We start from the raw sequence: 13,384 nt of genomic DNA, 5'->3' as shown, positions 1-13,384 counted from the left end.
AGCCCGTGATCTGCAGCAAGAGAAACCGCCGCAGTGAGAAGTCTGCACACCACAAGGAAGAGTAGCCCCCGCTCGCCACAACTAGAGAAAGCCCGTGCGCAGCAACAAAGACCCAACATGGCCATAAATAAATAGATAAATGTATGTTTTTAAAAATGTTTAAAGAAAATCCCACCATCCAGAAGTAATCACCTTTAATATTTTCCATAATAGAAGAGTAACAGGCACTGGGATATTTTTCAACTTTATGTTATAAACAATTCCAAGATGAAGAATACAAGCATGACATGGCACTTTTTCTTTTCCTTAATAGCTTTACTGTACCATACAGTTTACCCATTTAAAGTATACAATTCAGTGGTTCTTAGTATATTCATAGAATTGGGCAGCTATCCCCACAATCAGTTTTAAGAACGTCTTCATCACATGGGAAAGAAACTCTGTGCCCCTAAGTCACTATCACCACCCCTACTCTTACCCCACTCCCATTCCTTCATACCTCCCAGCTCCTGGCAGCCACTAATCTGCTTTCTGTCTCGATGTATTTGCCTGTTCTGTACATTTCATATAAATGGAATCATACAATATGTGATCTTTGATGACTGGCTTCTTAGCGTAATTTTTTCGAGCTTCATGTATTTTGTAGCAGGTATCATGTATGGCAGTTTGAAAAGTAAGTCATTAGAAGAAAGCATGTATTCACGTATCTAGGCATACTCTCTAAGTTTTAACAATTGACCTTCTTATTTTCACAATTGATGTTTGTGTGTTAAAGTTGTAGGAGTATGGTATACAGTGAAAGTAATGACTAATACTTAATATTTTTTTTAAATAAGGAGGTTACAACCAAAGCAGAAAGGCTTCCTCATATTCTTTAGTTTAAAAAACTCAACATTTAAAAACTTGGTAAATTGTGAAAGTAGAATTGTGTAGTAGTTTTCTTTGCCAGATTGAATGTAAATAGAGATGAATGCTTGGCCATTTGTGAAATCTCTGAAGTTTATTCTCTTGGTCCCCAGGCTCAGTTTTCTTGCCCAGCATTGTCCTTCCTTCACTTTTTTCCCACATCCAAGAGCATTACCTTAGAACTGCATACTTTTTTGGTTCTCTTAATTCTTTTTCTCTTACAAAAGGAGGAAAGAACAGACATGGTCTTTGAAAATTTTTGTATTATACTTTTAGAATGAAAACACTTTTTTCTTGGTTAAAAGAATTTCAGCTCTTTACATGTGGATGAGGAAGCAAAATTGCATGGGTTTCCTTAAAAATGATCTGAGGTGGTCTCATCTCATTGGATTGCCCACCACCCCCAAATGAGCCTGGCCCATGGAATTGGGTGCCTTTATCATCCCCCCACCCCAAACTTTCATTTTGTAGGATGTCACACATCTCTTTTATCTGTCTCCCACTTTCCTTCTTGTCTGAATATAAGTTTGTACCACTTTGCCTAATTTTAATGTATGAAAACTTTTCTCCTAAGTCGTTAGACAGATTCTTCATATTTCTTAGAAAATTTGGTATTACCCAATTTTATACTTATTATCTCCTTTCAAATTTTTTGAAGTGGATAACTGGGGAAAAACATATATAATTATAAAACTAGAAATAGGAAATAAGAATTCTGAGTGAAGGAGGGAGAAATAATTATATTAGTTGTCTCTGGGCTAATAGTAACTCCAGTTGAGTGTTGACTGCCAGAAAGTTCTAATTAGTACAAAAAGGAAGCATACTAGGTGACCAAGAAAAGAATATCACAGGCAGAAGGCATGTGGCATGTGTAAAAAAAGCCCTGCAGCGGGAGGAGCATATAGCTCATTTGAAAATTTGGAAGAGCAATGTACCTGCAGTGTAGAGAGAAACAAAGTATGAATGGGATGAGTTAGGCCACAGCCACATCATGGGGAGAAAGCACTGGAGTTTGGTATTTATCTTAAGATCAGTGGGAAGATATTGAAGAGATTTTACTAAGGGAGATGATTTGATCTGGTTTAGTTATTAAAGTATCACCGGCTGCTGTGGGGAACGGGAGAGGTACAGCATCAGAATGGACAGTTTATTTAATAGTCTAGGCTGGTGGTCCCTTAATTTTTGAGCTTATCTCCTAATGCACATGCATTTATAGCTTATGTATATGTTTGGCGTTGACATATGGCATACATTGTAAAACATGAAAAAATAGAACTGTAAAAAGGATGAGAAAAAAATTAACAGAAATGGAAGTACTACTATGTTCTTTCCTACCTACCCTAGGGTATATTTAGCATTCTGGGATATATGAATCCCACTTTGAAAACCAAGAGATCATGGAACATGAAGAGTGACAGTGGAGGTAGTTTGGAGAACAATGAGGAGATTGCATTAACAGGACTTGGAAGTAGGTTAAATAGTAGTAATGGAAGGGCCCTAGATATCTGGTTTGCATAACTGAATAGATAACAGCGCTGGTTAGAGAGTTAACAGATACTCTAGTAATAAGCTAATCATCTTTGTTAATGTGCATTCTACCTGAATGTGGTGTTTTCTCTGAGCATATATGTACTTAATAGTGCCTTAGTAACGAAATAGAAAGGGGTGGGGATGGTGAGGGAATTTGATCTATGCCCATGAGGAAGAAGCAGAGAAATGAATGTGGGACACGGATTACTCTTACCTTTAGAAGTGTTAGGATATGGCAGGATTGGTAAATTATAAACCCCTCAACTTCAGTTTCTCTAGCTGGAGACAGTCACTCATTCCACATCTAAAAATAAATGGCTTACAAAACAGATGTTGGACTGATGCTATTGCCAGTCAAGCCTAATCAATTATCAGCAATTTATCAACTGTTAGCAGCCATTTTCATTCTTGCTTAGAAGGGAATAAAATGCATTTGAGACCCTAAGTTGGGGGAGAACTAAAGAAATGAAGAGGGGCGGGGAAACCCAGTCATATAAATAGTTTTGCTTAAGATTCAGTAATGAAAAAAAAAGAGAGAGCAGTTCTATATGATGGTATTGTTTTCACATGTGGCTATAGATGCATGATACCTCATTTTTTGAGATATATAACGATTTTCCTTTATTAAAAACTGCATATATTTTAAAACAAAATTTGAAATTCTTTTGAAAATGTTTTTAAATGCCACTTTAAAATTATCCTCACTTTGAATAAAATTTACTATTTGTAATTCCCATGTCTTTTAGCACAGTGCCCTGCAAATATGGTACCTTTTTCCTCCCAGTTTTATTGAGGTATAATTGACAAATAAAATGGTAAGATGTTTAAAGTGTACACGATGATGATTTGATACACATGTAAATTGTGACAGGATTTCTTCCATCTGGTCAATTAACACATCTATCACATATTTATCTTTTTTGTTTGGTTGATTGGTTGTTTTGTTTTGGTGAGAACATTTATGTTCTATTCTCTTAGCATATTTCAGTTATATAGTACAGTGTTAGCAACTATGTTATCAACCGTGTTTTACATTAGATCTTCAGTCTTTATTCATTTTGTAACTGAAAATGTGTACCCTTTTACCAGCCTCTCTCTATTTGCCTCACCCCGCAGCCCCTGGCAACCACTTTTCTGTGAGTTTAGCTTTTTTAGGTTCCACATCCAGGTGATTCCGTGCAGTCTTTGTTTTTTCTGTCTGGCTTATTTCATTTAGCATAATGCCCTCAAGGTCTGCTGCTAACAGTATTTTCTTTTTCCTATGGCTGAATAAGATTGCAGTGTGTGTGTGTGTGTGTGTGTGTGTGTGTGTGTGTGTGTACACTGCATCTTCTTTTCTGTTGATGGGCACTTAGGTTGTTTCATATCTTGACTATTGTGAATAATGCTGCACTGAACGTGGGAATGCAGATATTTCTTCAGTATCCTGTTGTCAATTTCTTTGGGTATATACCCAGAAGTGGGATTGATGGATCATATGTTAGTTCTGTTTTTTAATTTTTTGAGGAGTCTCTGTACTGTTTTCCATAGTGGCTGTACCAGTTTATACCCCATGGTACCTATTTTTGAACACAGGCAACCATACCACTGCAGTGTCTTCTTCCATTCTATTCTGTATACCTTAGAACAAACACAAACACATTTGCTTTCATGCCCTCTCAAAAATGGTTATAGTAGAACTTTGCAATCATGAGGATAATACCTGGGGCCCTAATGATGGTCAGAAGTATGATCACTGCTAATTTGCATGCTATGCTGTGCTTAACAGACCAGCTTTCCAGAGAGAACAAATCAAATTAAAACCAGCTGTAAGCAAACATTATCTCTTTTAATCCTCAGAAAAAATGCTGAGCTGGGTAGTTTCCTCGTTACGAATTTCTTTGGGATTAACTCCTGATCGTGGAGACCTCTAATGTTAAAAATGTGAATGCTAAGGGTCTACTATAGTAATTATATATTGCAATAAAATGCAGTAATACTGATCAAATGACAGCCTGTCATTTTCTCCTGCTAATATCTCACCCAAGGTTTGTGTATTTCCCTGCTTGTACAAAATACCTAATGCTAAAGGATGTTAAAAGATGGGGAAAAGCCTGAGGGACAGCTGTTTCACAAACTATATTAGAAATAAATGAACAACCATGACAAGACTATTTCAAGGTCAGAGTGGCTCACAGAGATGGTCTTTTTTCTTTTCTAGAAGTCTAATATAGATGTTAAGTTTTGCTTTTTGATGCATCTTAACTGCTTTAGTTAACCTCTTTAGGTCATGTTTTCCTTTAGGGTGCATCCTTATTTCTGTCAGCCGTAAGCCTATTTTAAAACACTGATTTAAAGAGAAGTGTCTTTTTTTTTTAACTGAATTTACTCAATCTGTACACTGAACATTCTTTTCCCATATTCCACCGTCCTCCCTCAACTGAGTGAAGAAAGAGTTAACAGCATCAGTATTAAGCAGGAAGTGCTGTTAGCCTTATGCACATGATGGAATGAATAATTTAGTATCTTCGGGAAATGCAAACTGCAGTAGAACTCGAGCAACCTTATCAGAATTTAGATAAGTATTTTAGGGATGGTATGAAGTAAAAGTCAGTAGAAAGAATATGTTTAAAGATACCAAGTGCAAGAATGTTGCATAATAGTTTAAACTGGCAAAATTGGGGATTTGGGGTCTTACGTGGTAGTAATGTTTTACCTTAATTCTGACGATTGTCAGATGACTTTTTAACCAAAGTGATCGGTAATGGAATGTGGCAGTTTCTTTGCTGTCAGAGATAATTTCTCAGGTTTTTCCTGTAAGTTTTTAATATTTTCCTTATTTTTTTTCCTCCTTTAAATATGAATGAAAGGAGCTGAAGGGTAAAACCTGAAGACAGGCATGTTTATTTAATAGGGGCTTTATAGAAGTAGTCATTTACAAACATCGGTAAGACAGATTTTTTAAAAAGTTTAAACAAAATATAATTATTGAACATCTTCTAAATGGTTTATCGTCTTTGGCATGATCTGATTAGGCTAGTAGACATTTTATATGTATGCCTGTGGTCTTTTTTATGTCATTACTGTAAATATTGTGCATGCGACTTTAATAATAATTGACGAAGTGGGTGGAAGTACTTAGGAAAGGTGACATTCAACAATCTTATTTTGTGTTTGAAAATATCTGCTGTATTTAATAACTTTAAAACAAGACTTAAACGTAATTGGATTATATTAAATCTAATTTCTAAAAAACAATAAAAAATTCTCTTATTTAAGATTTATTACCATTTTCAGGTGTGCATTCTTTAAATATAAATTGGTTTGGTTTTGATTCTATGCAAACTTTTAGTTAGCATAAATTGTATTATTTAAATAATACAGTTTTAAGGGAAATCTAAATTACTGTCTTGTTTGCCTTTATGTAGTCTTTCTTAAGTCAATATATTTTTAACTTGTTTATTGTTTCTTGATTAATACTAATGGAAAGAGAAAATCTTTCCTATGCTGAAAAGAATTTCTGTAGTATTTTATTTATAGAAAAGTATTGATGTAAAGTTTTGAACGTCACTAATGTAAAACTAAAAGAAATTTTTGTTTTTCCCACCCCAGTTTTGAGTGTCACCTTGCTTTTGTAAAAGCCTTTCCCCTTTTCATAAATTATCATCTCCTTCTCATTGAATTTTTTCACTTAAAGAGAATTTACCTCATTAATACTTAAGGTAAATTTTAGTATAGGCAACCTAAATATTAAGTGGCTTTTTGAGGTGGCCACGCATTTTTTAACAAGATTTTGTCAAATTCGTATGCATATATACATATTGAAGAAAAAAGGAAAATAAAATGTGGCTCGATAAAACAATGAATAGTTTTGCTGTTTTTCAAAGATGAAAAATGAAGATATTCTTATTTGACATCAATGAATATATATCACTTTAATTGCTGGAGGCTGTGTAAAATGGCTTTGGTCTTCAACTAGTAGAGATGAGTTCATCTCACGTTAAGCTAATCTTAAGCATTTCCCTTAAATTTTTTTCAGCTGCAAATTCTTTTAAATGAGCAATACTAAAAGAGGGTAGCTATCATGGAATTAACTAATGGCCATAGATCTGACTTCCTGTATCTCAGGTCCACTTACTTTTTAAGATAATTGTAAAATGCAAATCGATTGCATTCTCTGATTGTATAACTCAGGAAATAATTAAGCTATATATAAGTGCATCATTTGGTCTGTGGCTTATTATAGGGTTTTTTCCACAAATAAGATTACACATAAAAAATTTTAACAAGTTTATGTTATAAAGAGGATACGTTTTTATTAAATTACAGAGTTTCCAGAATGAGGATCTAGCTAGGACGTATGTGTAATACTTTTGAACCTTTCAAAGCACCTTTTAGTTTATGTGAAGTTCTTCAGATGGCCCCGTTGTCCTTTGAAGCTTCTAACACCAAGGTGTCTGTTGCAGCCCAGAGCAAAGTTACTGCTACCCAGGACAGCACTAATTTGCGATGTATTTTCTGTGGTAAGCAACATTATGTTTACATTACTTTTTCAAGCTGTGGTACATACTCCTTGCGCATTTCCATAACTTTTGTTTCCTTAGGCCATGGTCTGGTTTGTGGTATTTGGGATACACAGCAAGCTACTGTTTTATGTTGTGATATTTGTTGTGGTTCATGTAGGTGGTTTGGTCAGCTTTTGAGTTGGCTTCTTAGAAAGGATTTAGTTAGAATTAGGATCTCAGAACTAATTTCTTGTTCACTTCCTCCAACACGAATGAGAGGGGGTTTTGTTTGTTCGTTTTTGTTTTTAACTATTTTCTTTGAGAGCAGTCTTTTAAATTAGAATTTAAGGGCAAAAGTTATATTCATCTTAATATGATTTGGGGAATATAAATGTGATTTATTGGAAGGGAGCTTTTGCTTAACTTGAATTAATTTTCAGGTGTACATGTTGTAAGGCAGATGTGAGCTCTTATTAATAGGTTGGTTTCTGATCGACAGCCTCCTTTATTCAGTAGGTTAGATATCTGTGGCTTAGGAGTGAATTTAGGCTTAAAGAGTGTTTTCTTTCACTCTCACACTCATATACACACGTGTGCACATATATGTGTTGTTTGCATGGACAAACCGGTTATGTCACTTAACCATTCCACATTACAGTTAATCAGGTATATGCATTATATGCATATCCTTCTCCTTACACTAGGATGTATATATATGTTCACATATACACGACACACACACACACGTCTGAATTCTTTTTATTCTCATTTGATCCTAAAACTTTCTGATTTGAAAACCCAAGTTCAAAAAGTGACTTTTAAATCTTAGAGCCTTTTTTTTTTTTTTTTTTAACTCGTATATACGTTTTTGACTACTGTATACCTTGGCTGGCCAGATTATTTTATGAGAGATAAAATGATATATACTACTAAAATTTCATATAAACAATTCAGCTGTGTATATGTACTTTATCCATGTGAATCAGAGTTTTTGATATGATCCTTCAGTATTACTAATACTGTTTCTTGACCTATAAAGAGAATGCTTTAAGATTGATATACTTGCTGGTTTAGGCAAATAAGCATGTGTTAGAAATTTCCAAAAATGAAAATTCTAATGCATTTCTTAATCACCTGAGGTTTTATTTTACGATCTCTCCAGGTGACAGTTACAGCAGTGAGCCTGTTGTGCGGCTCCTTATAAACTCTCCACTCCTTCTCAGGTTCCTTAATTAATCATTACAGATTAAGTGATTAATTAGTAACTTTTAGTTCTGATTTTTCTGCCTCCTCCTGGGGGTTCTTCCAGGCGGTCTTTTGAACTAGCCATGAGTGATTGTTTGTGTTTGTGTTATTAGGACTCTTTTTAGCTCTTTTTGAAAACCTACTTGATGTTCTATACTTCGCTACTTAATATGTGTAGTTCACATGCAGAATAATAGAGTTTACCCAACTGCAGAGAAAAGATTGATTTGGCCTTCATAAAGGTGAATTTTTTAAGTTGTAAAATAATGTGTTAAAAAGCAGTTTCCCCCAGTAGTATGTTTAATTGATTTAACTGTGTACAAACAATATAATTACCACATTGCTAAGTTTAAACTTGATTGTATTGTGTATAATAACACCTATTTGTCTTTTAGTCCTGTGTTTTAAATAGTCTGTGGCTAAGTGTGAAACTAGGTCTGTGAAAATTAAAATGTGACAATAAGTGAAATATACTTTACCCAAAACTCAGTATTGAAGTCAAGACTGAAATGCCATTCATTCCTGGTTTAGAGAGACATTCTATTCTGATTTCCATCATCTATAAGATACCATATCAGTGACATGGACACATTTTCTTTATTAGAAACATGTGATTTACATACTTTGCCATATGAATTCTAGCCAGGACAAATTAAGACCAACCATTGTCTTTGGCTGTGGTAATAGAACAGAGAAAACTAACCCTCATGTAGCTACTGTTCTTTATGATACAATAGCAGGAACAAAGCAGGTTCACTTGTCACTTCTCCTTTTTTCCCCCAAAAGAGCCGTTAACCACCCTGTGATGCTCATAAAATATTGTTACTTACCCACTGGTTAGGAAAGTACCTTTTTTTGCATTCTGTGAGAACACAGATACTCATGTAGGCATATGACCTATGTGAAGTAACTAATAGTTATATTCCAGAAAATACAGTGGCAGCTGACAGCCTTGCCTAATCTTAATTGCTGCTTCATGTTGTGTGTGGTGCCTTTGGTATAATTTAACAATTGTATAACCCAGTAAAATGTTTGACAAGAATGAAGAATATAATTGAGTACCTGAAGTTCATAATTTACCTAAGACTCTTTGATTTAATGCTCACAGTATATTTATATTATTTCTTAAATGCACATGAATTTCAATGTGCTTGTTATTGTTAGTTGACAATATTGATGCAGAAGAAACAACGAAATAACCAGGCTAGATATGGATGTGAGAAAATGCCAGGGGGAAGGCATCCTCTCTTCTGCCCCCTAGTTAATAACGAAGGTGTTTGGGAAGACAGATAACCCACTATCACCAAGAACCATGTAGAAAAGAATTTTAAGAGTTGTTCAGTTGTTCTTGGATTCCTCCCATTTTAAAAGGATCTTCCTTGTAGTAAACTATTTTTATAATTAATAATATCAGCCAGAAAATATTGCCCACATTTTTAAAACCTCCTTTTAAAACAAGCTTGCTGAGTAAACTTTTAAATTAAAAAAACAATCCAAAATAGTTTTTATAAATTGCTAAAAGAAACCTTTCTCACATTCAGATTTTTTTGTAAGTTGTATCAAACTTTGGACAGTTTAATTTAAAAAAAAAACCTTTAAATAAAATCAGAAGGATTGAGTTGAAATTTTGACATCTTTCTCTTGAATTTATGTATTTGAGTTAAAACTTACGTCGAGATTTTAATTGGTGAGTTTAATCTATTAATATTATTGTTGAGCTACAGTGCTTGATGTAGATGTGAATTAGCAGGATCGAATTCTTTGAGACTGATGCCAAACAAATCTACCTACTGACATTCACTGCTTAATTATTCGAGTAGCATGAAGTTTTAACTTAAATACACAAACATTGTTTTTAAAACTAGTTAAACCATGGTGGTCTTGTGAGTTGCCCATGCTGAATGCTCACATTTAATATTTTTGGATAAATATAACTTTGGAAAATACTACCGCAAATAGTTTTTATTTTCTCACACTTACCCTCCCACCTTGTGTGTCCCCCTCCTCTGCCAGAAGAGACGAGTAAAGTACTAAACCTTAGGGTATGGCTTAATAGGACAGTCTATTTTTATATCATTATGTTAATATCCGAAAGAAGGAAAGAATTCCAGTCTGTCTCCTAGACACATTACATATTTTCATTTATGCAAACATTTAAGTGCATTTTTAATTTTAAAAGCTTTATTTTATTTTATTTTTTTGCTGTTACTGATTACATGGGATTAATATATTTTTATATTTCCTCTATGTGGCTCTTAAAATAGCAGACTCTTTTAGGAAATCTAATGAAATATCACTGCAGTTGTCATCTAATTTGTCTTTAGAGGACAAATTAAATGATTAATGTAAAAACGTGTAAAGAGATGAGGAGAAAAATTAGTAGGTAAGTTCAGATCAAATTATTTGTTTTTCTGCACTTGGGATATAAAAGTACTGTATTATATTCTAGTGAACCTTATCCTTCTCTTTGTGAAATCTTCTCCACTAGTATAAAATAGATACTTTGTGCTTTTAACTCATATAGATTACAAGAGTTTGCTTTAGCACGTAGAAGCATTTATTTATTGACTGTTTTTTATACTAGTGGTCTACAAAACACTTTCAAACTATCTGTTAGGGGCCTTTGCTGGCACACTAGAATTCACAAATATGTGCAGCATATCATTACTCATATATTTCTCTCCAAGAGTGGAAGATAACTACTGTTTCTTTATTCTCTTGTTTACTGGATTAGATTTCAAGATTGTTCTATTGTAACCATAGGCATTGTATGTTAGGTCTAGTATTTTATTTATCTCATTTTATGACACATAATTTTTATATCCAGCGACATTAAAATGTCCCATTATTTAGTGGCCTTCTTTATGAGATGCTAAAAATGGGTCTGCATTTTATATGATGTGGGAATGAATGGTCATTAGTTTCTCATGACAGAACCATGTTGCTTTGAACGCAGTTTTTGTTTTGTTTTGTTTTTACCCCAAATGAAAAGTTATTATAATTACCTGTGTTACATCAAAAATTCAGAGAAGTAGATTAATTATATATGGAAGTTGAGCAAATGTTTGTTTTCACCAGTGCTGGAAATGCCAGGCCATTAAATAAGAATGGCAACTTAAAGTGGGCAAATTTGATAAATGCATTAGCATACATCAGTCTAGTAAAAAGGTTCTCATGCTTTCTCTCTCCTGTTTTTCATTTCCAGTGTTCTATTTAGGTGAGTTTTTGAATTCTGATTTTTCATTTAAGTTCTCCCTCTCCACTTCATGAATGAGTACCCCAAAGAGAATGTCTCATTGTCTTAGAAGCGTCAAGCTTAGGTGCCTATTCAGATGCTCATTGAACACTTGTTTTACTCAAGCTCTTCATATATAAATGTTTATTTTTCTTTTATTGTTGATGTTTTCCATTTGTTTCAAGTAAGCCTTCTGGAGATAATGACAGTATTATGTTGCAGTCTTTCATTTGCTGTGTGTTATATGAAGCTTATATTTTATTTTGCTAAACAAAAAGAAGATACATTTGTAAATATGTTATGGTTTTATGTTATTCTCATGATTTTATCTCCTCTATCCAGTGCAGTATAAAGATAATGTTCATCTATATAATGTTTCCCTCCCTTTTTAGGGCCGACATTGCCTAGACAAAATTCACAACTACCTGCCCAAGTTCAGAATGGCCCATCACAAGAAGAATTGGAAATTCAAAGAAGGTAAATTCACGAGTTATTTGCACCTTTTCTTTCTACTACAGAAGACCAATCTGTGAACATCTGATATTGAAGGTAGATTATGTCTCATCAGCCATTTGGAAGTCTGAACATTTATTGTTATATTAAGTTTTAGAATCGCTGTTAATAATCAAGCAGATTCTTAATAGGCTGGACAAAAGATGTTATAAAATTTCATATATGCTTTTTTGGTAAAAATCATACTCATGAATTTAAAATATTTTAAATACTCTTAACAGCATATAAAATGTGTTTACACTTCAAGCAGTCTTATTTTTATAGCAGTTATAAATTAATCTGATCATTATGCCTGTCACATGACTGGAAAGTTGAAATAGTGTTGGCTCTTTGTACAAGGCATTGAATATTGAACAGGAATAGTAATGGAATACAGAATCATTCTGTTTATGATTAAACTGTGATTGAATGAAATCAATAACGTCTTCATTATCTCAGTGCAGTTTAGAAATACATTTGAAATTATAATACGGCCTCATTTAGGGGTAGTTTTTTCTGAATTAACCCAGAGTCTCTAAATTAGAGACTACTTTATAACAAAATAGCTTTGTAAAATCCAGTCACATTCAGTAACTAAAATTGAGCTAGTCAAACCAGGTGCCCCATTTTCAACAAATTGAAACTTTTTAGAGATGTTGATACTGCTTTTTGTTACTAGTAGGGCACCCCTGTTTTGTTCTGGGGAATTGATAACCATCTTACAGATGGAATTTTCCAGTTGAGAGGCATTTGCTCCATGGCAAGCCAGCAATTTTTCTTGTCACTTTTGATTTGGCCTCATATTTGAAATGTTCTCCATATTCTTTATGTTGTCTTAATATATGTGTCATGTTTCCCTGACAGACAGTCAAAGGAATTTCTTGCTGTGGTTCTGTGTTGTTGCTTTGCTGTGTAACTACTTAGCTCTTGAGGAGCGCCCTCCAGGATCTCTTAAAGTGAATTTCGTTTTTGCCACAGTCTATATGTTTAGTTAGATCACTCTGGAACTAGCCTCCAAATTTGGTGAAACTTTTTCTGCTCTTTAGAGTGATGCTGTAACAGATATAAATAAAATTAAGTTTCTATAGAAATAAGGGAAGTTTAAGGAATATATTCATTTATTTCAGTTCCATATTGAAAATTTTAAACATACTAGAATAATTCCAAGAGTTAGAAATTGTATGCTGTCTCTCACACACCAAACGGAAAAGTAATTCATAAAAAATGATCATAGTTTTATTGAGAGTAACACATTTGTAGAAAACGAGGAAGAACCAGGAGAAAATCCTGAACATAATAGATCATCTCTGGTAATACAGAGTAGGCCAGCAAGTAATCCCAGACACAGTTGCTGGAGTCCAGGGCAGCACAGAATACAAACAGAAGTCTTCTGCTGGTACTGCTGCCTCGTCAAGGGTCACAGGTGGGTCATCTGCTTCACAGAGGGTTGTCAAGAACTTGCAGCGTGCAGTTTTAGTTGAAAACGAGTATT

The 13,384-nt window shown here is 34.0% G+C and overlaps 1 protein-coding gene across 9 annotated transcripts in view; it reads left to right on the top strand.

Moving 5' to 3' along the window:
* The window catches only part of ENAH (ENAH actin regulator), a 155,599-nt gene that overhangs the window by 102,532 nt on the left and 39,683 nt on the right, over positions 1-13,384 (top strand). For 6 of the 9 annotated variants that reach the window (XR_003436142.1, XM_027122304.1, XM_027122302.1 and 3 more), the window contains 2 exons: positions 6,882-6,938; positions 11,793-11,877. Coding sequence is in view for 8 of the 9 variants with exons in the window: in XM_027122304.1 (XP_026978105.1) it covers positions 6,882-6,938; positions 11,793-11,877 (142 nt within the window). In the remaining variant the exon portion in view is untranslated. The remainder of the gene's footprint in view (positions 1-6,881; positions 6,939-11,792; positions 11,878-13,384) is intronic. The other 3 variants (XM_027122305.1, XM_027122303.1, XM_027122300.1) reach the window with 1 other exon arrangement.

The sequence above is a fragment of the Aethalodelphis obliquidens genome, unplaced genomic scaffold, assembly GCF_003676395.1.
Source record: "Aethalodelphis obliquidens isolate GAN/ISIS:26980383/991018 unplaced genomic scaffold, ASM367639v1 scaffold24, whole genome shotgun sequence".
Classification (NCBI taxonomy): Eukaryota; Metazoa; Chordata; class Mammalia; order Artiodactyla; family Delphinidae; genus Aethalodelphis; species Aethalodelphis obliquidens.
The sequence above is the reverse complement of the archived record's forward strand: the minus strand, read 5'-3'. Positions and strand labels throughout refer to the sequence as shown.